At 39.8% G+C, this 25,168-nt stretch overlaps 1 protein-coding gene across 1 annotated transcript in view; it reads left to right on the top strand.

Annotated features, from left to right (window-relative positions):
• snd1 (staphylococcal nuclease and tudor domain containing 1) overlaps positions 1-25,168 on the top strand; it is a 167,892-nt gene that overhangs the window by 19,881 nt on the left and 122,843 nt on the right. The window contains exons 11-14 of the mRNA XM_007564010.2: positions 10,332-10,433; positions 19,986-20,086; positions 22,575-22,685; positions 24,523-24,595. Of these exons, the coding sequence (XP_007564072.1) occupies positions 10,332-10,433; positions 19,986-20,086; positions 22,575-22,685; positions 24,523-24,595 (387 nt within the window). The remainder of the gene's footprint in view (positions 1-10,331; positions 10,434-19,985; positions 20,087-22,574; positions 22,686-24,522; positions 24,596-25,168) is intronic.

The raw sequence follows: 25,168 nt of genomic DNA, 5'->3' as shown, positions 1-25,168 counted from the left end.
GAAAAAAGGTGCAAATGTTACGCATATTTAGAATCAGTTGATGCTATGTTTAGTGTGGTATTAATTAATGAGGAAGTCATGCTTCTCGTTTCTACCGCTCCTGTTGTAAAAGTCAGCTTGCACAACATCTGTCAGAACTCTTGTTTTGTGTGTGTGTATTTTAATTGTTTTTAACTTCCTCCTCCTATTCTGTGTTGTTTCCTTTTCATTGTTTATTCCCTCCAGATTTTTTTAATTTTTTATTGTTGCCCTTTTGGTTTTTATATCCCGCCCTCATTACTACTCCTTCCTTCTTGCTTTTTTCACTGCCATTGTTAGTGCCTCTAATCATTAAGATGCTGCTTTGTATCTTCCCTTGCCTTTCATCTGTTTTTCTCTTCTCTCTTCTTCACTGTCACTTTCTCCCATCCTTTCTCCCAGGGGATGCACACTGCGGTTAGGATGTTGACCTGCACCACTGTCCCTTTTCTGTGTTAATTCTTTCTCTTTGTGGTTGTCACAAGCTTTTGGGTAAAAAAAAAAAAAAAAATTCTCCCTGTTTAGTCTTTCTCTCTTATTCCTCCGAGCTCACCGCTTGTCCTCATAACTCTTCTGTCCTAGTTTTAATTTTGAATTCTACTTTTCTACCTTTCCAGATTTAATTTTCCATTTTCTTTCATTTTTTTTTTCTCCCTTTTGCATGTTGTGTTCCATTTTTCCAGTTCTCAGTGTTTCTCTTTATGCTGTCTGTCACTCCGTCTTTTCCTGCGCCAGATGCTTCAGCAGTATGTGTTTTGTGCTTCATTACACTGTCGTATGTTGCAGGGAGCTCCGGAGAGGGGAGCCCAGATGTGAATCTGATGTGTGTATTGTATTGCTGTGACACTGGAACACTTGTGTTCTGCTATTATTTCACCTCATGCATATTTATTCGTGTGGCTTTGTTTCATCAGACTGCTGCACGGATATAAATAAGACTAATCCTGCAATGAAAATGTAATTTCCAAATATGCAGACGGTCATTAAGGCACCTGATTGCATTTTTATCTGATTAAATAGCGATAAAGCAAACAGATGCATACTGGAATGCAGTTTTTTGTTTACATGTGAATTTATTCTGATTTAGTCACTGTTATGACTGCAGATGTGTTCCCTTTTTAGATCTTACATTGTGCATAAAATGTTGCAGCCTTTAGTGTTGTTTTTTTTTAACAAGGGTTGTACATGGTGCTACTGCTGGTGTTGTTTGTTAGCTAGTTATTTTTGTCTGAGCTAAAGAGCTCCCTGCCTGTCTGTACTGCTGTTGGCTCAGCTTTGAGTGTTGTCGCTATGGCAGCAGTGCAGAGTTATGATAGGTTTGCAGATGAGACCTTTTAACTGGAGCTTTCCTGAAATTTCTTTTAATCGAGCAAAATACAGTGCCTTGCAAAAGTTTTCATACCATTTCGCATTTTTTTGGTCCGTTTTATATCACGGCTATTATTTTCTTTGTTGTGGGATTATTGCAAAGCAACACATCATTGTGGTGCAGAAGCAAAATGGTACATGGTAGCGTTCTCGTTTTAATCTGAAAAGCTTGACAGGCTGTTCCATCCAGTCCCCCTCTACTCTGACGTCCCAGATAAAATCCAGTACAAACAGTTGCTGTTGCAGGAAGACGGGAAATTCAAATAAAAACTTTGAAGTTTGAAGCCTTAACATGACAAAATGTTGGCAACTTTAACAGAGCACCCTTTTTTGCATTCAAGCAAAAGGCAGTTTTTGTCCGGTGTCATTTCGCAGTGGGGTCTGTGCCTGGCCACTAAATTAAGTAAGCCGTTGCTGGATACGAGCTTAATTTCATGCCCTGTCCGCTCACCTATACAGATGCAGATGTAATGTTTCTCCTTCAGTTACCGGAGGCCATGGTGGACAGCGTAATCTTCCTTTTATTACTGCTGCATGAGTGGTTTTGATAGCCAATAAAATAATTGTAAAGCATCTCCAAATCATCCGCAAAGTATCCGCAGAGAGACGAAAACGCGCGGCGTGTTTAGCCGGAAGCTGAGGGCTGGGCCTTGTGAGTGTCAGGTTGTAATAGCTGTGTTTTTGTTGGCTTTTCAGCCGTGGGGGTGACTCTCATCTTAAGGTCAAGACAAGAGGAGGTCACAGCAGGTATCTTTCAGCCACAGGCGCTTCACGCACCGACATCATGTTGGCTAACATTGTCATGAGCGAGGCAGTTTCTCCCTTACAGTGCAGCAGATGGACGTAAAGACATTGTTACGGTTTGAAGCGCGGTTTTCACACACACACACACGCACAAAGACACACGGAGACGTGGCTGTTTAAGCTTGGTTAGGCTTTGTCAGGAAACATCTTGAAAATTGGCGTCAGACCATACGCAAAGATGGGCTCAGCAGACAAGCTGTACAGTTTCTGTGTTTATAAAGACATTTCAGATGTGTGCGTTCTAGCTAATAAATGGGGTGAAACGAAACAAAAAAATAAATAAATAAATAAAATGGCTCAGAGAATTAAAAATGAGAATTTTGTTAATATACTGTTTATGAATATATGCAGATTTGTTTGGATGTCTTCAGGGATTCTTGTGCCAGTTGTTTTTGGCTGGATGTGTGTGTGTGTGTGCTCTGTTAGACGGTTTATTCTGCAAGCAAGTCCATTTATGTGTATGTGTGTGTGTGGTGTTTAGTAGTATGCAGGCCAGATGCAATGTACCACTGCACTGATGAACTGTGACAGGTCCTGCCAAGCCCCTCTCCACTCCCCGTCTCCTCTGGTTCGTTTTAGTCTCCCAACACCACAACTCTCCCCTTCTCTCTCATGACTATACTAATTGTGCTCAGACTGACAGATTAGTGGACCAATGGTGTGTGCCTGCAGGAAAACATGGGACACAAGTGTCCTCACTTGCTCTCATCTCTCTTTATCCTCAGTCTTTTTTTTACCCCTGTGTTACCATAATGGTATATCTTCAGATGTGAGATATTTTTATCTTGAGAGTTGAAGTCGTCATTTTTCTTTGTTTCCTCTTCATCCCCCCCAACTCCCCTTTTCCCCATGTAAATATATGTTTTATTCACATGTGTGGCTGGACAAGCTGGGTGTATGCCTTTGAGTAGCTTGCTGTTACACCCACTCACACTCGTATTAGTGTGCGTGTGCCTACACTCTGCGTCCATAAAATCTTGAGTGTTTTTTGGGTGTTTTTACGTCTTGTGGTTTAAGTAGAGTTTAGTGGTGCTAACAGACAAAACGGAGCAGTCACCTTGCTGTTCTTACACAAGACTGGCTCATCCCAGTGCTGCACCGTGTAGCTCTGCCTACTCGTCTTGCCTCTCTGCAGCTCTCCCCTCGGGACGCCGTGTCGCTTGAGCGGGTGTTAATTCACTGGCCACTTTATTAGGTACACCTGTTCAGTTGCTTTTTGGTAAACACAAACGGCACATCAGCCAGTCAACGCAGTTTGGCACCTGGACGTGAAGACAATTTGCTTTAATTCAAGCATGGCATCAGAGTAAGGGGGAAAGGCGATTACTTATTGACCGGTTCGAAATGGTCCCAGAAAGGCGCCGGCAGCACTAAGCGCAAAACACGTCAAACTTTGAAACACAGTGGCCACCCGGATGTCTACCCTGTCAACCGAGAACAGGAAACGCACACTGCAGCTCACACTGGTCAACTAAAGAATGGGGAACTATATAGCCTAGTCCAAGTCTTGAAACATTCAGATGGTAGAGTAGGAATTAGGCATTTATGATATGAAAGCATGAATCCATCCTGTGTTGTACAACTATGTTTGGCTACTGCTGGTGGAGAGAGGTGCAGTGTTGTGGAATGATATGTTTTAGCAAGGTTTAGGCTCCTTAATACCAACTAAATATTGTTTAAACAATTGAGTCTTGCTTACCTGAGTATCTTTGCTGTCCATGTCCATCATGTACCCATATTTAGACTTTATTTACTCGTTCTGTGACTTTTCCATTTCATTTCATTTAGGTGTATGAGAGTAAAAGGGGGGTAAACGCAAAGACATGCCACATTTTTAGAGTTTTAATTTAGAATTTATAAGCTATGCATCTGTTTTCTTTGTGTTGCTCTGTTAGATAAACTTCCAGATAAATTCAACATTTCTTGGTTTTAATGTAATAAAATGTAAACGAATACAAAAGGTCTTGACATTTATGTAGCCAAAAACGTTTTCAATGTTACGACTGATCATTATCAGCACATGACTTATTAAACGATAACAAAAAGACAATAGTTTGCATCCAGATTTTAAATAAGAATCTCGTAGCTAAATATGAGATGAATATTTATTTCTATTTGTGGTGTTTGTCCTTCTCAACAAATGTTGAATAGTGGATTCTAGCATGTTTCTTATTGCTTTCACTAAGTGTGTGGGGCCGCAGCTACAAGTGGACAACCAGTCCACACTTTATTTTTATATTTTCACAGCCCCCTCTCAGCATGGTGCATTAGTTCACATCAGAACTTGCATAATCAGAGACATTACAAACCACCGAGAAAACAGTAGCTTTTGTTATGTCATTGTCTGAAGAAGCTGCAGTTTTATAATTGGTTTTGAACTAACAGTGCTATTCTAACAGATATCAAAAAGCCTATTGGATTTATTACCAACCAAACAAGCACAAAAACAACCATGATTGGACATTATTAAACATTTCACATAATTGCATTTAAATTTGCTGTGCATGTTGTAGCAAAATTATTTTTTTCTAATTCAACACAGACGCACAACACGCACTCAAAGGGCAATTTTGATTTACCAATTAAATTGACTTTGCTAGGGTACATAGAGAGAACATTAAACTTTACACAGAAAGACCTCAATCCAGGATTCACACTTAAGATCGTTTTGCTGCAAGGATAAAAGTTTGTTTTAGGATAACTGGAGATATTAATGCTAAAACATTCTCATCTGGTGAAGTAGAGCTAAAATGCTCAACGAAAATGTTGCCAGTGTTCTGATTTTTGACATTGATGTTTGGGAGCACAATCAATGACAACAGAGGAGGGTTACCCATTTCATGACACAGTGGTGCAGAACTGGCAAAGTAAGACAGATTGGTAACAATTGTGCCTCCTTCTCGACTGACGGGCAGCATGTTCCTGCTTAGGAGTTGAAATGGCTAAGACTTGGCCTGCTGTTTTGTTTGGGTTGTTGTTTGAGTGGACAATATACAAATTGCTGCATTAGAATACTCAAAACCCCCAATGTTTTGAGACTTTTCAGGTTAGTGGAAAGAAACTGGAGCACGCACGCAGGAGTATTAATGTAAGAAATAAAACGGTTAAAAACGTTTTGAAGAAGAGTAAGAGAAATTTCCCCACTTGATCACTGGTTGAATGGAACGATAAAGTGGCTGGAAATGCCATGGTAATACCGAGCACAAGTGCTTTTAAATTGCAGGAAAGTATAGATTTGAGCAAACGTCAACAGCCAGTCACACACTAAGTAAAGGTCACCAGACACGGGGTGCCTTCTAGACATCTTAGATGGCATTACCAGCAGTTAATGGAGTTTGATGGAAGTTTTGTTGAGACTTTTCAGGTGTCTGGCATTTACAATAACGTGCAGGATAACACAGGTACCCTTGTGTATCGGTATCAGGCGCAAAGGTTCTTGTATTGGTATGTTGGAGACATGTCAAATCTCAAACATTTGTAGTTTTTTTTTTTGTTTTTTTTTTTGGAGTTCTGAAATTCTTCCAGAATGGTGGTGTGATTATTTTCCTCACTGTTTGTTACATTCCTATCTTTAGAAATGTGGCATATACGTCAAACAGGGTGCAATAGCTATGAGCGATCTAGCTGCACTCCTAGCTAAACGAGGTTACTTGTATTAGAAAGGGGGGAAGAAGGGTGAAGTCATTGATTTATTTTTCCATTAGATATTTTACAAACTGGTTAGTATCTTTCCCCAAAGATGGACCTTTTCTCCACACTACTGTGTGCTCAGATTTGATGAATTGTTAACATCTGCGCCTCTCTGAGAATCCGTTGAATTATGAGAGGAAGCAACTTGTTTTTTTTTTTGTTTTGTTTTTTAAGTCGTAGATACAAGAGACGTCAGGATTTCCTATCTCCAAAATGAGTCGTTCATTTTAGAATAAGCAATTACTGATACAGAGTCTCAGTCAGATACTTTGATATAGATTAGATTGGCAACTCGATATAATCCCCTTCATTCCTTAATGGGAATTTCTGCCGTGTTGCGGCCTCCTGAGCTTTTCCTCATAGTCAGATTACCCACCAAAGTGTAGCTTTTATGCAATCTGAGCAATTTTGATGCTGATTATCTGAAATCTCCCTTTTACAGAATGATTGCGCTAACCGTCCAATTTGTTTAACATTATTCTTTATCGTCGGAGAAACCTTGAAACGCTGTTGGGCTGCTTACTTTTCTTGCATTCTCTTTATGCTGCCTGCCTGACTGTGCTGGAAATTGCTGAGAGAGAGAGAGAGAGACAGATAGACAGAGAGAGAGATCGCTGTGCACTGCCAGTTTGCTGGCTGATAAAAGCCTATAAAAATGTTTCCCATCATCTTTGACCTTTGGTTTTCAATTACTTTGATATTTGACTGATTCAGTAATAAAAATGAATACATTCAATCTGCACACACATCGATAGTTAGATTTTTTTATTTTTTTTTGTAAAACTCATATCATATGCTTTGATAAATAAAGCCTGGTGGGTCTTAACACCATTACTTGTAGTAAAAGATAATGCCCGATCTGCTGGATAGCTTTAGTTCCACTTATTCTAAAATATCGTCCAGCTTTAAAAACAAAAAAAACAAAGTTTTCTTTTTCTCTTGGGCTACATGCTTCATAGCCCCCAAACTCTGAAGCCATTTAACGTTTATGCACGGATGTTTGATTCATGTTGTTCAGCACACAACAGTAAGTGTTGAGTGTTTGTCTAAGACTCCCAGAGCTTTGTGTTATCAAAAAATAATGCCCTCATTGTTTGAGACGCATGCATGCAGAGTGTTTTATTTATTTATTTATTTTCCCCTCTCCTCCCCAAAAGAGTGGTTATGCACAAACAACACTCCACTCAATCAGCTAAATGCAAAATTGAGGCCTACTACTCTATACTCCCCCAAACATCAGGAAATGACATTCTCCTGAGTCATGATTTTGCTCTTGATGTTTTAGAAGCATAAAAATGCTTCCAGCGGTAGCATCCACACATTCGCAGCCTCAGACCCTGCAGCCCTGCGACACTGTACGATCCAGCATGCACCATGCCTCTGCAGTAGTCAAAGATGATTCCCGAGCCCTAGCCGGTAATACAGAATGAAGGGAATTCACCCCAAATAGAACAAAACTCCCCCTGAGGATAGCGAGCAGGAACAGTTTTTATTGGGTTACGGCTGAGACTTAGCTGCGACTCTCTCCTCTATCTGTAACCTTACCGCTGCTGCATAATAACAGTTTATGGATGACGGTACGGAGAGGTTGTCTGGAGTAATTTAATGACGCTGATGATGTCAGTTTATCCGGCGAATGAAGCCAAATGTGGCTTCACGGCAAAATAAATAGGCTAGTCACAATATTTTTCACTTTATCAATGTGGCGGAGCCTTTTTTTTCTTCTTCTTTTTGACTGGGAAAAGAAAGCATGTTTTTTTCAGATCGTTTGAATTGCATTTAACCAAGGATGCGCGATGTTTCATTAAGCCCTACTTTCTGTTGGCAACTCCTAATGGCAGGGCTTTGTCACTTTGACCTTGCTTCTGTCACTTTTTTAGCTTGTGTACATCATAGATTTGCGCCACTCCTTCTGCACTTCTTCTCTCATTGGGATACAATGCTGACATTTACGCTCTTTCAGTGATGCAGTTGTCTTTCTACAGCCTATTAGCTGAAAGTTTTTTTTTTTTTAGATTCGCCGCTTCTGTTTAGATTCTATTATCCTATTTTGTAGAAATACTACTATTGTGTTGTCCTTTGGTCAAATATATACAATAACAAATTGAAGCAAAGACACTGGCAGTATTGTTTTGCAATCTTAATGTATTAAATTTGCTTAAAGTATTTCAATTGAGTCAAATAGTGGCATCATCTCACCAGCGGGTCACAAAGAGTTGTGGGAACCTGCTAATCACTCTTTCATTTAGGTCAGACATGTTTAAACAGGAACATATCGCAAACACCTAGCACACCTGCCCTGGAGGACAGAATTTGCTCACCCCTGAACTCTGAGACTGACTTTCTGAATCACCTTTTGGCTGAATGTTGAGGGATTTCCACTCGGTATGTGCGAGAGCAGCTCCGGGAATTTACATTTCGCTGATTCAGCTCGAGAAAGAGGATAGTAAGGAGCTGATTAAATAAGGAAGGCACAAACACATTTATCTCATAATTTAATAAAGCCAGCAAAGGCCAGTAACATAATTCTGCTCTTTTGCAGCTTTGCCACGTCGAGTGACAAAGCATCATAGGAAGATTTGTGCCAATCATGCGCTGCCTTTTAGAGTTCATCTCCCACCAATTTCCTCTTGAAGACAGTAATTGATCCCTAAACATTTATACATCCAGACGCATCGCCTTTTTTTCCCCTTCTTTTTTTTTTTTTTTATCCCCGTCTCCGTGTCAGTTTGCCCCACATTTCTTTCTGTCATGTTGCCTTTCCATTCTTCGTAGCTTTTTGTTTTTGTCAATTTTGTACCCATGCAGAGGGAATACAAAGAGTCTCCACACTCCTTTTAAAATGTCTTTTTGTCATAAAAAGTGAGACGGATGAAAAATGTAATTGATTTTCCACCTTTGTGTCGTCTTTTTATGGCATATTAGTTTATTTTTCCTCAGCGGTTTGATATTTTTAATTATAAGTTACCTTTAGAAGCCACAAGACTTATGTTTTTCTTGTTTTTCTCTAGATACTTGATGTTAGTTTCCTTTGTGCGTCTCATCATCTCTTAGGAATGTCTGACCCCTGATCGGTCCATAATTGTGAGCGACCTCATTCTGAGAGATATTTATTAGTGACATAAGCCCAATCGCAATGGAGGACTATAAGCTGCTTATAGGAGATGACTTCCAAACCATCGGTTGCCGAAGCTTGTATGAAATGACAGTTGTTGAGCCCTGAGGAAGATGATCTAGTCAAATCAACCAGAACCGCTTCTCTGCACATCTGTTTGTGCCCCACCTCACAGCTCGGAACAGCTGTAGTCATTAAACATGAATAAAAGGTATTTAAGTCGAGAGGAGACGAGGAACAAACCTGCTCCGTGTGTGTTTTGTTTAAAGACCAATTATACTTTTTGAAAAATGATTAAACCACGATAGCGCTGTGCTGGAGATTCAGGAAGGGGAGCATACTGGTATTGTCATTCATAGTCTAGCTTTTCCTGACAGGGCGGTGTAGTTTAATTTCCAGTTGCCTCCTGGTTATTTAATTTATCATGCTCCAGCAAAAAGACACCTGTCACTCTTTGTGCCTGCTGGGTATTTTTTTTTGCTGAAGGAGCGACGAGTTTCTCTGCTTTCTTTGAAAATGCAAATACGTTCCATTTGTGGTCTTTTCTAAGAGGGTAGCGGAGCGTTTTGGAGTGGAGTTCTTTTGTGTGCGGCTGCGTACGTTACATCTGCAGTTGGAGTACCGGCTTGTTGCCTTGTTGCAGTGCATCTGTTTTTAGCGTGAAGAGTTTCCGCCTCGCCCGTCCGTGATAACTTTGTATCGAGAACAGGGAAGGTGTGCCTGTTTGGGCAGAGATGTGTTTGCCATTCGCACTTGAATATTTCATTGGGTCCAGGGTCTTGTGTCTGCCAAAAAGGATAGAAACAGAACGGAGTAAACAAACTAAAAGCGATAAACCTTTCGGATGTTTTTGTATGGGTTGAAGTAGACCGTTTCTACTGTATTTAGTTGCATGTTAAGTGCTTAAAAATGCATTACTTTGAACTTTTTTCACATTTTGTCACTAATGATAACACACTTAAACATATTAGCTTTGCATAGCTAGATGCTGATGTCTTTCCCCACTCATTCAGATTAGATTGAGTGTATTTTTGGACAGCAGTTTTCTTAATACAAATTCTGGTCTGTCCTAACACATGAATATAGTTTCATCTTAAGCATTTCACTTTAGATCATTAGTAGAGCGCTCAATTAATGTCTGACCTATCTCTGTAAAACTCATTCATAACCAGGCATTGTTTTCCTCCCACTTGCAATTTTGTTTTTGTCAGTTGTATAATCTGAAACCTGCAGCTCCTGCTTATCAACCTATAAACGTGGAATGTAAGTTAAGGTTCTCTTCTTCTGTCTTTTCCTTTTCTCCTCACCCCTTCCCCATCCCTCCATCTGTATTCAGGAGAAGAACAAGGACAAAGACAAACGATTCCGTCCTCTGTATGACATCCCGTACATGTTCGAGGCCCGGGAGTTCCTCAGGAAGAAGCTCATCGGTAAAAAGGTAAGAACCTCTCTCTGATTTTTTTTTTTTTTCTTTTTCCAAGATCCGAGCCATTTCTTTTTCTTTTTTCTTTTGTTCTCTCCGCTATATGAATGAGTGTGATTTCTTTTTATCAGCGTCTTTGAATTCCGTAATAGTTGTAGATAAAACCACGCAAAATGACTGTAAGTGCTCCCTGCACCTTTTTCATTGACAGACAAATGTATTTCAGAGCTGGATATCTATTTCCCTCTGCGCCTGAGTGTGAATACCAAGTGCTCATGGTAGATGTCCTGGGGCTTACCGCTGGCCCGTATGCACCCTTTAAACAAGCGGTCTTGATTTCCCCCTCTTGTGTCTATTGATCTACTTGGTTTGTACACCTGGGGGGGCTGCTGTGATTTACTCACATCTGACCCGTTAGAGCTTAGCAGAGAGCTAAACGCTCCTCCAGACGCATAGCAGGACTCCAGATTTCCAGCTTAGCTTGTGTAAAATATGAATATAACCACCGATGAATGCAAGCTGATTATATTAACAGAATACAAAATTGACCTAAAGTTGGTAAGTGTTTGGGGAAAAACCTTCCATGTAACCTTACGTCTTCCTTTTTTGTTTTCGCCAAATGCAAACAGGCGGCATTATGAAAGGACGAAAATGGATATCGTGGTGAAGATTAGCATCGAAATACAGTTTGGACTGATGGAAGACAGTCATTCAGGATCACGCTTAGAATTCCAAAAACATCTGCATAAATTGCAACACTAAGATTTTTAAGTTCTGGCACAAACAAACCGAGTGCTTTTAAGTTTCGGCCTGAGCCTTCGGTTTGACTTAGACTGTACAATAGCGGCGTATTGATGACTGGACTCCAGCAACCCTGATAGTAGATGGAGCAAACGGTTCACTCGCGCTTTCATAACAGCACAACTGAGGCTGTTAAACAAAAACACGCACCCACTCAAAGTCAAAAGCCACAAGAGTTCCTTCTGGCTCTCTGTATGGGAGTGAGATTCATATCCCCGTCCCAGCTTCTCATCACAGTCATTTTAATCCTCCTCATTAATGTTTTTTTAATGACAGAAAATTCAGCCCAAAGCCGGTTTTCATCAAGTGAAGCGAAAATAATGATTCTGTTTATTTGTTGCGTTTGTGTTCCCAAATAATGGGGTGTGCGCATTAGGAAACGGAGAAGCAGCAGCCTGTGTTGGGTGTGAATAAATTCACCAGCTACAGCATTAAAACAGTGTTCATGTCTGCGTCTTACGTGCACCTCTTAAAGATTTGTTGGCACCTCATATTAAAAGAAAACTTGCACAAATCTACATACTCTCTGGCCATGTTTATAGATGATTTCGCAGCTTTCCTTGTGAAAAGCAAGAGCACACAGCTTCGAACAGACACGGGGAAGTATTAACAGCTTTAACGTTTTCAACGTTTAAGTTGTAAACTCGTGCATAATTTGTCATATTATATATCTTGCTTTGACTTCATCGAGCTTCTAAAGTTAACTCTGCTTAATTGTTCAGCGCTGCCTCGAGCAAATTGCCGTTTGTGTTGTTTATTGTAGTGGGAGCTGCGCATAATTGTTTGCTTCGAAAGGAGTTAGCTCCTTAAGTGTGTTGACTTGGCTTGTTTTCACTGGAGTCGGTGGGTCTGTTTGCGATGGAATGCCTTAAATCACATCTGAACAATTGTGAGCACATCGCGTGTCTTCAGAGATATGCATCTGCTTTTATAAGGGATTATTATGTCTTAACACGAAGCAGCCTGAATGCAAATGCAACCTGAATTATATTTTTAAAATAAAAGCACAGCAAACGCACTACTGGAGGTAAATTTGCATTTTCTGTCATGCTCACATTCTATCCAGTTGCTTCTCTTCGGTATACATCTACTTATGTTTCATGTTTAGCATTCCACAAAATTTAAGCCCATTTTTTTTTGAAGACATAAAAAAAAAGCTGTACATTGAAGTTTGATTAACTTCACCTATGTGTCCTGTAAAAAGAAAAAAAAATCTCTCTGTAATTTGTAAGCACATTCCAGTATAAACAGACTTTACTGTGTGGCTATTAATGGTGGATTTAAAATTAGATTTGGATTTGACCTGGGCTGGTGACGAAAAACGTAACATCGTATTTGTTTCTGACCAGTGAACAAGCTGTAGCATTTTTTGTTTTTTTATGAAGCTAAAGGAACCACACAGGAAAGGAAGCTGGTTTTAAGGACATACATGTGGTTCATCAAGCTGCAAGAGAGCGAGACTTTTAGCAGGTAACAAGAAGGCTGAGCTGAGCACTCACAGGTGTTCTGTTTGATCATTTTTAGACTTTCAACGTTGTTGATAAACATGAAAAATGTGGAAATCTTGGCAGCTTTTTGGATATTTCTTAAGGATCTAAATTCCCAGGAATGTACACACAGAGAGTACCGTTTTAGTTTAGCTTTCTAGTTCTTCTTCTTCCCAGTATAAGTAACAAACGATGGTTTAAAATACCAGAACCTTTAATTACTTAGTAAAATTAAGTAACCCCTGTGACTTTACACACGCTAGTTTAATAAAATACTATGTTTCTTTTTCTGCATTCAGATTGTGCACATACTGAACCTGAATGCTATAGTCCAGGTTCTTCAAGCTCCAAATGTCCCAGTCAAAATTCTGACTTCATAGAGCAGCGTTCTGTCCTTCTGTTTTTCCCCTCAGCTGGAAATGAGGATAATCTGGCCTCTGATTACATGGAGAGCACACCAGTGCAGTTCTTTAAGAGAAATGGAAGTCGGCCAAAATTTGTTTCAGGGAAGGCTTTATTAAAAAAAAAAAAAAAAAAAAAAGAAATGAGATTGGAAAGGGTCACAAAAATCTCATTGGTGTAATTTTTCTATATCTGGAGAAGAAATGGAGGGTTACAATTTTTATCTTATGTAAATAATAAAATAATTCTGTTAGATAATATATGATATATGTTTATAATGGTGGATAATTATTAGGTAAAGTAAATGCAACCACAGCTTTTTGGTCATTTTATGTTTGAATTGTTTATTCTTTTGTTTTTTTAATGGAAAATGAAATCAGTCCTTTTAGAAGTTTTGGACTGTTTCAGCAGCTTCCCTCCACTCAGGAAGGCAAACCGAATTCTACTTTGAATAATTTTGACACATTTGCTTAAATTTTAATTATGTTTTTAATTTTCTTTTAAACTCTTTCTCACTCGGTGGTGGTTCCTTGAATTTCTAAACTTGATTTTCTGTCACTGTTTAAAGCAGTCAAGTGCAATCAGTCTGTGGCACTTTAGCGATCTGAATACATTTTTTTAATACACAAATGTTCAGGTTTCCAGCAGGGCCTTAAATTTTTACCATCTCAATCATCCGCTTCAGATATGTCAAGATTTTCCATGTTTGGTCTTAAATTAAATTTTGCAATTCATTCACACTGAGCAAAAGTATTGAGATATTATTACGCGGTGAAGAAAAATACAAATGGGTACTTTCAGTGATTTAGAATCTCAACATCAAAACTGACAAAGATTTACCCCTCCGTCTATGCTTATCTCTGTATGTTCCTCCATATTTGATTAATATTGATTCTTCATCTTCCAAGTGTGCTGGCGTCCACTGTGAAGTTCGGTTCAAGTAGAGAGCTGCTGTCCGTTTTCCAGCAGCACAGCTTCCTCACTTCTTACCTTGCAAAATCAATAAAAGGAAGGGGCTCTGGGAAGTTGCTTCTTCTTTTCCATTCCTTTATTGTTGCCAAGATACAAGGCTAAAGCTCCGAGTTAAACCTTCTGTCACCATGTATCTTTTTTTCTTCTTTTTTTTCCAAATAATTTCACAAGTCTGAAAAAGCTGTGGGCTTTAGCTGCCTTGGCAACAAGAGTGATTTAGTTTGGATAAAATGAAACCTCTGTGGTGAATGTTTGAGTTCAGTACTCAACCAAGTCTTTTATAATAATCTGTTCCACCACGGCCTATTTGGCTCGTCAATTTGAACGCGAGGTGCACCGTTGTGTACAGAAGCATGTTGCATGTCAACAAACAGAGGAATTTAACCGACCCACTTGCTTTATTGTCAGATAATAACAGTAATAAACTGTTTGAGGACAGGTCCGTGTCTTTGTGTGTCAGTAATGGCACTAATAGTGGCCTGCTGTTCATCCAAATATTTTACCATAAGTGTTCAGAACAAGAAGCCGTGAACAATTTCACATTTTGTCATTTTACGACGTGAAGCTCCTATTTTCCTGGGACTTTGTGACAGACCAACACAATGCATCATATGATTGTTATGTAGAGACAAGGATGCAAAATTACTAAATGCTTTTACAAAACAAAATTGAAAAATGTCAGTCGAGTTGTATTCAGAGCTCCTCGTCCTAATGCCTAAAAAATGAAATTCATTGCAGCTAAATTTCTTCATGTTAAAGAAGGTCAACAATCCTAAATACATAGCCACGTCCACAATAGAAAGGTTTAGTTCAGAGGTGGACATCTCTATTTTCAAGAGCCCTCAAGTATCAGAATGGTTGGATTTAAAATCTAGAGTCAGAACCAATGGAGAATTAGTGGCAAGGCTTCAAATTCACTGGATGCAGATTCTGTCCGTCCAACTGAGACGTTGCCACTTTGTGAAGAAAAATGAACGAAAAAAAAAAAAAGTATCTGGATGTTCTGCTGCTAATTTCAAATCCACCCAACAATTTTCGGAAATTTGGAAATCGTTCACCGTCTTCGAACTTCACATGTGCAAATATAAACAGTGGAAGTTTTTAGTCGTAAGATCAGCAAATATGGAAAGGTTCGTGGAGAACGGTGAGTTTTACAAGGCATTGCACAATGTTGGTTAGTTTATTTTAAAAGGTATCAGACTGCAGAATGTCTGAATGCTTCATTATTAGCAAACTCATTGTTTCTGGTTGCTATAAGCTGAGGTTTCAACCAGTTCCGTTCACTTTTTAACTTCCGCAACACAAGTGACTACAAGTGTAGATTTTTTTTTTTTTAATTGATAAACAATCTACTTTTGCACCACCAGGTTCAACCAGAACATCAGCAAAGATTACTGTCAACGTTTAAAGCCTACTAGCCATCTAAGAACAAAATATATTTCATAATGTAGGGAACATTCAGATATTTTTTTTTTTATCTACTACACCTTCTAGGACGTGACTGAGCATTAACTGCCAGTCTCAGCGCGCTAAAGCTGAAAGCCCTAATGCCACTGCTGCAATTTAGGGGAGTAGAGCTACATCTAATTCCTTTTTTTTTCTATTAAAGCTCCCCATTTCTTTTATTTTTAAGGAAAGCTTGGTGCATTTGATCTTTTATAAAGCACATCTAATATCCATATTCAGAAGGCCTTACTTCATTTCCTGGCAGGAGAACTCTATAGTTGATAACTGTGAGCCAGAAAAGAGCCGGGCCGCTACCTGGGACTGTCTTTGAAAAAGAACTTCACAGTAATTCTAGCAGGTGTGCATCTTTTATCGGGCGTATTCTGTCAGAACTCGGAAATAGTTTTCAAATTTTCTTTTCGAAAGCAAGATTAAAATTTCCTAGTTGTTTCCAGTCATTAGCTTTATAGCTATAGAGTGTCTTCAGACATTCTGCGTTTTGCCATTTTTGAATAACTTATATTTATGCCCAATAAACCTCTTCTAAGTTATCCCCTTACAAAAAATGCAGTGAGGCATTTCCTTATTTCCCTCTTCTCCCTGTCACTCCAACTCTGTCTGTCTCAGGATTTCTTATATCCATCCCCACCCGCATTCAAATGGCAGAGCTTGCATGGTGACATAATCCCAAAAAGCTAGATTTGGCTAACTTTATAAGTAGTGCTTTTTGCGCGCCTGGGTCTCAGCTTCATCAGGAAAAAAAAAAAAAAGTCAAAATGGAAATGTTGCATTAAGCCACTTATCAGGGTTGAGCACATTCGGATAATCCTGCATGCTCAAAGTGGCTCCTGTTATGCAGCTGCTTGTGTAGCGCTGTTAGCAACAGAGTTTTTGCCTCTTATTGGCGGGTATATAAGTGAGCGAACGTCTTATGCGCGGTTTGGTATTTGATATAGAGAATGTGAGAGTCGGCGCTGGTTCTGGGGCGAATTCTAGATTGGGTTTCAAGCAGATTTAGATGTTTGATAACCTAAGTTGAAGCTCCGTTTTAGATCTCCCAATTCCTCCTTTTTCCTCAACACATTTTTGTTGTCCCAGTATCAGAGCTGCTTGTTGCATTAAATAATAGCCGGCCCTGATTATAACCTTCTAAAACACAGCCTTAAGCACTCGCCTCCCGATGGCCTCTGATCGTGTTTTTGTTCTCCTTCCAGCTTTCTTTCTTTTTTATTTTTTTCTTCTTTTAAATAATCACAACTCTGCCTCTCTTTTGTGTTTGCCTCATTATTTTTTATTGCCTGATGCAACATACAGTATGGCCATATCAGTTCCTATGTTTAGAAGGTGCCTCAGATCTGAGAGCTTTGGTGTTTCAGTATTTATTTTGATGATCCAACACACTCCCATAAAGCTTCCACTATAGTCGCTCTTACCTGCACATGGGGCTTTTCTTCTCCTGTACCCTCTGATCTGTTGCCATGTCATTCCTGCCAAGAACATTATCATCCTTTAAATGTGATGCGTATATTGGAAATGGCCTGCACCAATTTGATGTGTTTTTTTTTAGGTTTAATTGTTGTCAGATGTGTTTTGAAATGTGGCTAAAGCAGAAAAGAAAGCTGTGTGAACGTCGTTCAGTAGAATGTGCTGCAGACGGTTGCTTATTTTAGTCGCCGCAAATCTTAACCTCCCACACCTTTCAAGGTAAGCAGCCTTTCGCTCCGTTCCTGTCTGGGGAAACCACTCATGTGGAACCCATGCTGGGTTGGAGTGTTGTTAATCACAATGTGCCACATGTTCACTTTTACATTACAAGGCTTTGTACGACTTGCCTCATGTAGTAAGACCACACGAACTGGTAAATCTAAAATATCAATATTATTTTAGATAATACATGTAGGTAGGTGAAGGCAAGTGACTCTGTCTGGTTTTCAGCTGAAAATCATCAGCTTTCACCTGCTGATCCCAGTTTTGGCCAATTTGGATTTCTCTTACTCTGCTTTGCATCTTCTCTTAGAGACTTGCATAATTTGCACTTGTAAGCAATAGTCTAATCTTTCCAGAGAACTGGGGCCCTTAACTCTCAGATTGCCAGACTCAACTAAAACATTCAGAATAAAACAGACCGATGTTGCTGTAAAATATTGTCTTCCAGATATCTATCGAAGTTGGAAAAGTTGCTCCTTCATATATGTATCAAAGGGGACACTTTCTGAAAAGCAAATAAGTTACCATTTCCCCTCTGACTTCGTCTGTCTTTCCTGAGTAACACGTTCCTCACTATAAAGTGTTGGGCCTAAATGTAAGGCCTTAAAATGCCATAAAAGTCGATAGTAGGTCATAAAATCTGTGTATTTGGGTCTTAAACTTGTGAGTTTAAGACATTTTTGGCTTCTGCAGTTCTTAAACGTGCAGAAGCCACTGAGATTTAGAGCTCTGACTGAGGAATTTGAGCGTTAATGTGCTGTGACAAGACCCCAGACGCAGAGACGAAATGAACCCTGTCGAAAGGAATTTATTCCCTAAAATTCAAGTGTTCCTGAAAAAATTTTTTTTTTCTTCCTTGAAAAGACTTGATAAGTATTTCAGAAGCTGGCTGAAAACTTTTTCATCGACAGCTGCGATTGAAATTGACATAAAGGTTATGGTAAACTGAATGTGGGGAAAACATCGACCCTCTGTTTAAAGGCAATCAGCAACATATGGTAATTGAGGGTTTTAAGTTGAAATCATTGCAACCTGTGGAAGTCTTTCATTGAACTTACGGGACCTTTTAAGAAACCATGTAGTGTGACATTCACTGACTCCAAAAAGATCCGATTTCTGAGTTTCTGACCTGCTGGTCCCCTGTCAGGGCTCTTTATCACTCGTGTAGACATGTTATATACTCAGTTCCTTTGGCAGAAGCAGCCAAGTATTCCTATGCCTTTCGTCACCTTAGCAGAACAAACACATTTAGTCTCACACCTCGACTGGTGTTCTTATCACTCCTCCGGCTCTCTGATCCATTCACTGCCTTTTCCCTCTGTGTTTCCCCTCTTCTTGGGGGGGTCTAATGAATGGATTTGTCTTATCCACAGATCTGTTAGATGGCCTGTGGAAAATGGGCCTAGAACCTCTCCAATCGAGCTCTGCTGGCGGTAGTTTGTAATGCGTTCTGTCCTTGCCCAGTAGGGTTTGAGTCTTTTCATGAAAACTTTAGTTTCTTTGTCTCCTCTTCCATTTGTCACAAGCATTTCTAAGCTATGCAGCTTGTCCATTATGTTCTTCCCTTCTCAATCTTTTTCATCTTTGTGTTTTCCCCACACAGCTAACTGTGACCAGCTAACATCTCCTCCACTGTGTTGGAATAACTTGCTCTACTTTGAATCTTCTCTTTGCCACAGACATGGAAATTCTCCCCTCCTTCATTTCTTGAGATTTTTCAGATCCCTTCATTGCACTTAAAATGGGAACAATCTACTTTATCCTTCAGTGCGCCTCTTTCACATTCTCGCTGGGAGGAGCCAAGTGTTGTGGAAGAGACGTTAGCGAGAGACGACGCGCTAGCCTAATGAAAAGCACCCCTGGAGTCCTTTTAATTTCCCTCCTCCTCAGAAATTGCTAATGGTTCTTGGTGCCAAACAGCACTCAACAACCTCCTTCCTCTTTCTCCTCTCTTCCCATCGCCCTCGTCGCGTCGCTCTATTGACAAGCTGCCGTTGTTCTTTCATGTCCCTGTAAGAGGCCTGCGTGTGCTGTCTGCGCCCGAGTCAATGACGCTACGATGCACAGCCAGATTCCTCAGATTTTTTTTTTCTTCTTCTTGCTCGTCTGACACACTTTACATGCAGCTCCTAAACAGTTGACTGTGTGTGTGTGCCGGTGTGCCTGCATCCCTCCCTATTAGCGCTGTCTACATGCGTTTGGCCCACAATACTGGCTTCCCCTGTCACATGCCTGTGGAGATGTGCACATGCACACAGCTGAGTGACAACATTGTATCTTCAGGGTGAGTGGGTTGGAGTGTGTCCCCAGGGAGCTTTGTTAGGAACGCACTGTGTAGGGTCATTTGGGTTCCATCGCTGCTCTGCGCGCGCATGCGTGTGTGTGTGTGTGCGCGTGTGTGTGTGTTGTCCCAAACACCCTCAGTGTGTTAATACTACTCCTCTGGGGAGTTCCACAATGCTGCCTGACATGATTCACACTGACTGGGGGTGACCTTGAGAAATGGGACAAACAAAAAAATAAAAAATAAGGGAGCCACATACACACAGAAAACACTCCCCCACGCTAATTATTGGAGTAAGTGATGCCGCTCACTACTCCTTGATGTGTGTGTGTGCCTTTTTTTTTTTTTTTTTTTTTTTTTTTTGCCATTTAACTGACCATTAAGGGGAATTTCCTCCAATTTAGCTCTTACAAATTTCCTTTTTTTTTTTTTTTTTTTTTTTGATCGGCCTGTGTCCACCCCCTACAGGTCAACGTCACAGTGGACTACATCAGAGCTGCCACTAGTCCAGGAGAAGGAACACCTGCCTTCTCAGAGCGCACCTGTGCCACAGTGACAATCGGAGGAATGTAAGTAATAATTTAGTCTGCCAAGCTGAGCAAAACTACTTTCTACCTTTTTTTTTCCTTCTGTTTATTCAAGGGGGGATTTGTTACAAATGCACTGCCTTGGAAAAGCTGTTTTATGTTAGGACAGCAAGCTTCAATGCATTTGCTTGAGATTTTATGATATAGGTCGACTTTAGTAGTGCGTAATTGTGAAGTAAATGGAGAATGATGGGTAGTTGGGAATTTATTTTTCCATACGTCTGACAAGTGGTTGTGCGTTTACAGCTGCAACTTTGTGGGGTTTGTTTCTAAGAGCGCAGGACATAGAAAGGAGTGCTTCCTTGAATATGCAACTGAATCTCAAATGGATTTATCTCTCGACTTTGACTGGGCCGTTCTAACTCATGAACATGCTTTGCACTAAACCACTCCTGTCATAACTCGAACTACACGTTTAGAGAGGTTTTAATGCATCCGTCTTCGTATCCTCGCTGACGTGTCTCAACGTCCGCGCTGAAAAGAAACATTCCCACAGCATGATGTTTCCACCACTAAGCCTGTCGCAAAAGACCTCAAATCAGTTAATCACATGATAAATTAAAAGGGAATTGATGATCACAGAACTGGCAGAGTCTAATGATATTTTTATCAGGGCAATTGTCTTTACGGGGACTTCATAATCCACTATATTTATGGCTTTAGTCTCCAGTTTATTTGTTGTTACTGGTTAAGCTTTTTGTTTTGAATATCCATTTTAGATTCCAGTTTCGGTGTTAAGTTTTCTTTGGAAATTAAAACGTATTGATTTTTGAGAGGGTGTACTTCAACTACCATGCTGCTATTATTGTAATTGACAATGGTCTCAAACATTTCACATTGGGCGTGGTGTGTGTAGGTCAACGTGAAGCATCTGTTTTCTGCTATGCTTTTAGCGCAGAGGGTTAAAACAATGAACCAAGATGTTCTTTAGCAAGTCTCTGGCTCGCAGGAGAGTGTTTTATTTCGGAGTATCAGAGTGGAGGAGGCCTAATATGAGGGAACTGCACACTTCTCAGATTTTTATTAGTAATAAACTTTGAAAATTGTGTATCATATGTCCTCTACGTCACAATAATGTATTACTTTGTTGGTTGAAATAAACTACAAAAGGTTTATGGTTGAACATGTGGAACAGTTCAAGGCCTATTAATACTTTTGCAAAGGGCAGTACAAGATCAGCTCATGCAGCAGTTCAGGTTGACTTTATCAGCACATTTAATTTTACTACTATAATTTCATCTGATAGAATACAACAAGACTATTTTTGAATGCTTTGAATTTGCAAGCTTGTTAATCAGAACTGAAGCTGCTGCTTTGTTCAGAGAAGGGTCACCTGAGTGCAAGCAATTATATTCTATCTGCAAGCCTGTCTTTGAAGGAATTTGGTTTATCAGTTTGTCATTTTCTTTACACAAGATCACAGATATAAACGCTTTTCAGAGGTTGAAATTTAATCAAAACCATCGCAGAGCTTTAATGCGACATTGCTAGAAAAGAGGCTTTAGAAGTCTGTTTTCCCCTCAAAGGAACTTTTGAAAATCGCACTCGTCCTGTTTTTATTTATTGTACTTTTTTTTTTTCCCCTCTCCACCAACGGTATCATTGGAGCCACAGAGCAGCATCACGCAAACACACACAGACAGGCAGATCTCTCCATATCATCCAACCAGCTGTCTCAAATGTGGTGGCACTTGTCTGCACAGAGGTCAGGTCTGCTCATGTAAGCAGTCGTTTAGAGTCTTCAGTTGGACCACACCACACTGTGATTCTCCTGGATAACAGTTGGCAGAGTCCCCATGAACGCTACAGTCAGGGTTGAGGAGGTTAGTGAGACGGAAACTCTCAACCCCTCTGAGCCCCAGTGGGCGACTCGGGCATCCTTGGTTATTATCCGTAATAATTAGTGTATTAAAGAATTGTTTGTGGCATGACTTGTTTCATTTCATGTTTTTTTCAGTTTTGAAGACATTTTCATGATCCAGTGGATTTAAAAAAAATTTTAACATTGATTATTCAGTTAGTTGGTACCCACATGTGACTTAGTAGTCGCTCCCATAGCTGACGATGAAGTCATTGGTTAAAAAAAAAAGAAACCCATTGATGCTCATGGTTTGTGAAATAAAGAAGTGCCACATGTCATAAGCATAGAGGTAACGCCAGTCACATTACTGTTCTTGGCAACGTGTGGTACAAATAGAAGAGGGGATGAAGGAGTGAAGGGGCCAGTTGACTCAAAGCCAGCATGAAGGGTTTCCTTAATTAAAAAGGGTAAAAAAAATAAAAATAAAAATCTAAAATGTCTTGAATTCAAATCATCTGTTTAACTTTTAAATGCATGTATTCCTCATATGTTTGGGAACATACATTGAAACCTCTAACAGCTTAAAATGACGCCAACAATACGGATTCTCTTCCTCATGTCTTATGACATGGAGTATTAAAGTGAACTGTCCTTCTTTGTTTCTGCCAGTAACATAGCTGAAGCTCTGGTCAGTAAGGGTCTGGCCACAGTCATCAGGTATCGACAGGACGATGACCAGCGCTCCTCCCACTATGATGAGCTGCTCGCTGCAGAGGCACGGTGAGGAACTCTTCTACTTTTTCTAAATCTTTTACGTTGAACTCGCACCGTGGGTTCATGATGGTTTGTGTGTTAGAATTTGGAATAAAATGGCGCTTTAAACATCTGCTTGAAGCACCTTGCAAGTTATGTTTTAAATAAACTTGATAAATTAGTCTTTGTAATGACCCTGAGTGTTTTCCCTCTGATGTAGGTAAGGTTACCCCCTTGCTAATTCTTTAAATTTATTTTAATAGTGTCACCGTAATTAGTTCCTGCCCATCAGGCTGGTGATTCACATCCCGAGGAAACATGTCTCTGCTCTTAAATATTTACTCACACACATAGTAATGACCCCTGTGCTTTCTCTGCCTCTGTCCCTTTTTAGTTTTTTTTATCCCCCTTTTTTTTTTTGTTTCTTTTTGTATGCCTGGGCACACATACACCATCCCAGGCTCCAGACGCTAAATCAGAGTCTCTCTTTACTCAGGCCCTATGAATATAATTATGTGGAGGTGCAGTGGAGAGATTTAGTACAAGCTTTATTACTCTGCCATAGATTAAGATCTGCTTGCTGTAGGTAGAGCAGATGCAGCTGCGACCTTTTTTTTTTATAGCATTAACTCTTCCTCTCCCCTTGTCTTTCAGTGTCATCGGCCATCTGCCCCTATTTCTCCTCCTGCCCGTTCTTGCTCTCTCTCTTCCTTTTGTGCGTTTTGTCCTTGTTTCTTCCCCTTTGCTGCTTCCCGCTATGTCCTTCTACGGGCTTGCTCTTCTGGGTCTTCTTTCCCTCATTTCTTTTTGTCACTTTTCCTTCCCTCTGCTGCTTTTTCTCTCTCGCTCTCTCTCCGTCCCTGGTGGGGTCCTATAAGAGACGATGAGCGGTTTCTGTCTATTGCCTTAGTTATATTTTTAGCTCCCGTTGCATAAAGCCAGTGGCCCACAGCCTTCAAGGAACCTCCTCTAGGCTATTAAAATGCACATCTTTACTGTGCAGGCCTGCAGAAATGTAGCTGGCTTATCTTAGCAGCACTTTTGTGGTCCATCCCAGTGACCCAGTGGACAACAGGACCTTCGACTTTATCTTCATCACATTTAATGCGGCAGTCTTATTACGGCAGCTCTAACTAGCGGCAGTCATCATGGAAGACCCTTAGCTGCCTCTAAAGATAGATCATTTCTCTTTTCACATTCATGATGCTAAATCATCTCCCCATTATGATTCTTCTAGAAAAAATGGCCTCTCGTTTTTTAATACTAACCCCAAGCCTTAAAATGGAGTGTTTTTTTTGTTTTGTTTTTTATTCAATGTACAGATGGTTTTCTGTAAATTAGAATATCCAGTTAGACAATTGAAAAGGTGAAATGTTTTAGATGTTAACTTACTACTAATGGTAATTAAAATTTGACAAAAATGTTTTGTGATTCAGAAATGTAATGTTTCAGTCACGTTATGGGCTATGTAACCATGCGGAACATTGCACGCAGCAGTTTCCATGACTATCAGTGGAAAGCTTAGTGGAAGGAAAACATATGGTAGCTAAAGAGACATATGTAGTAGAATAACTTCAGAATGTGGTTTGTATTCTTAGGAAATATTCAGATTTTCTCGAAATATATTTTTGGTTTTCATTCACTGCAAACCATGAATATAAATAAACCTTATACAAATTAACGCTTCAAATAATGAGTCTGTGATTAAATCTATGTAATTTCACTGTTACTTTTTGAATTGAATTACTGGATTAAATGAATGTTTTGACAAAAAAAAAAACCTAATCTATTGAGATGCTCCTGTGGATGCTGGTCTGTATGGATGTATTGATGGGTTTCTAATGGTGGGGTTGTTTGAATGCAGGGCCATCAAAAACGGAAAGGGGCTGCACAGCAAAAAGGAGGTCCCCATCCACAGAGTGGCTGATATCTCGGGGGTATGCATCTTTTTTTTAAATTATTATTATTTTTAATAATACATGTACACTCATCCTACGCAGGGAAATAAGATGGTTTACATGATGTGGATAATAGGATGAGCATTCATGTGCTGTGGCTATAATTGGAATTAAATCGTTTTAAATGTGGAGTCATTTGCACGTAAACATCATAACTCTTAAAAAGATACGTTGGGGCCAGCAATTCTCAGAAAATGATCTATAATCATTGACTCATCCTTAGTGGCCTCTAAAAATAAACCTCATTAATAAAAGCATTTCGGTCCTTGCCTGTTTACGTGTGCTCAGGGGCTTGATTGAGGCGTCATTTGGCTAATGAAGCCTGATTGGAAGGGCTCATCACACGAACATTATTGTGGGAAATCCATAAAAGCGTGCAGTAAAGGTTGATTGCGGCACCGTTTGTCATCTTTTTTCTTATGCTCAAGCCAGGAAGCTGTTTTTCTTTCACTGAAAGGAAGTTTAGTTTTTTAACACGTCCATATGTAATACAGTAAAGAGCATTTAAATAGGTGTGCATTAGTTTTTACTCAAATGGAAACTTGCACCTCT

The sequence above is a fragment of the Poecilia formosa genome, unplaced genomic scaffold (genome assembly GCF_000485575.1).
Source record: "Poecilia formosa unplaced genomic scaffold, Poecilia_formosa-5.1.2 Scaffold154, whole genome shotgun sequence".
In the NCBI taxonomy this organism is placed as follows: domain Eukaryota; kingdom Metazoa; phylum Chordata; class Actinopteri; order Cyprinodontiformes; family Poeciliidae; genus Poecilia; species Poecilia formosa.
This window is presented reverse-complemented; position numbering and strand designations above follow the sequence as displayed.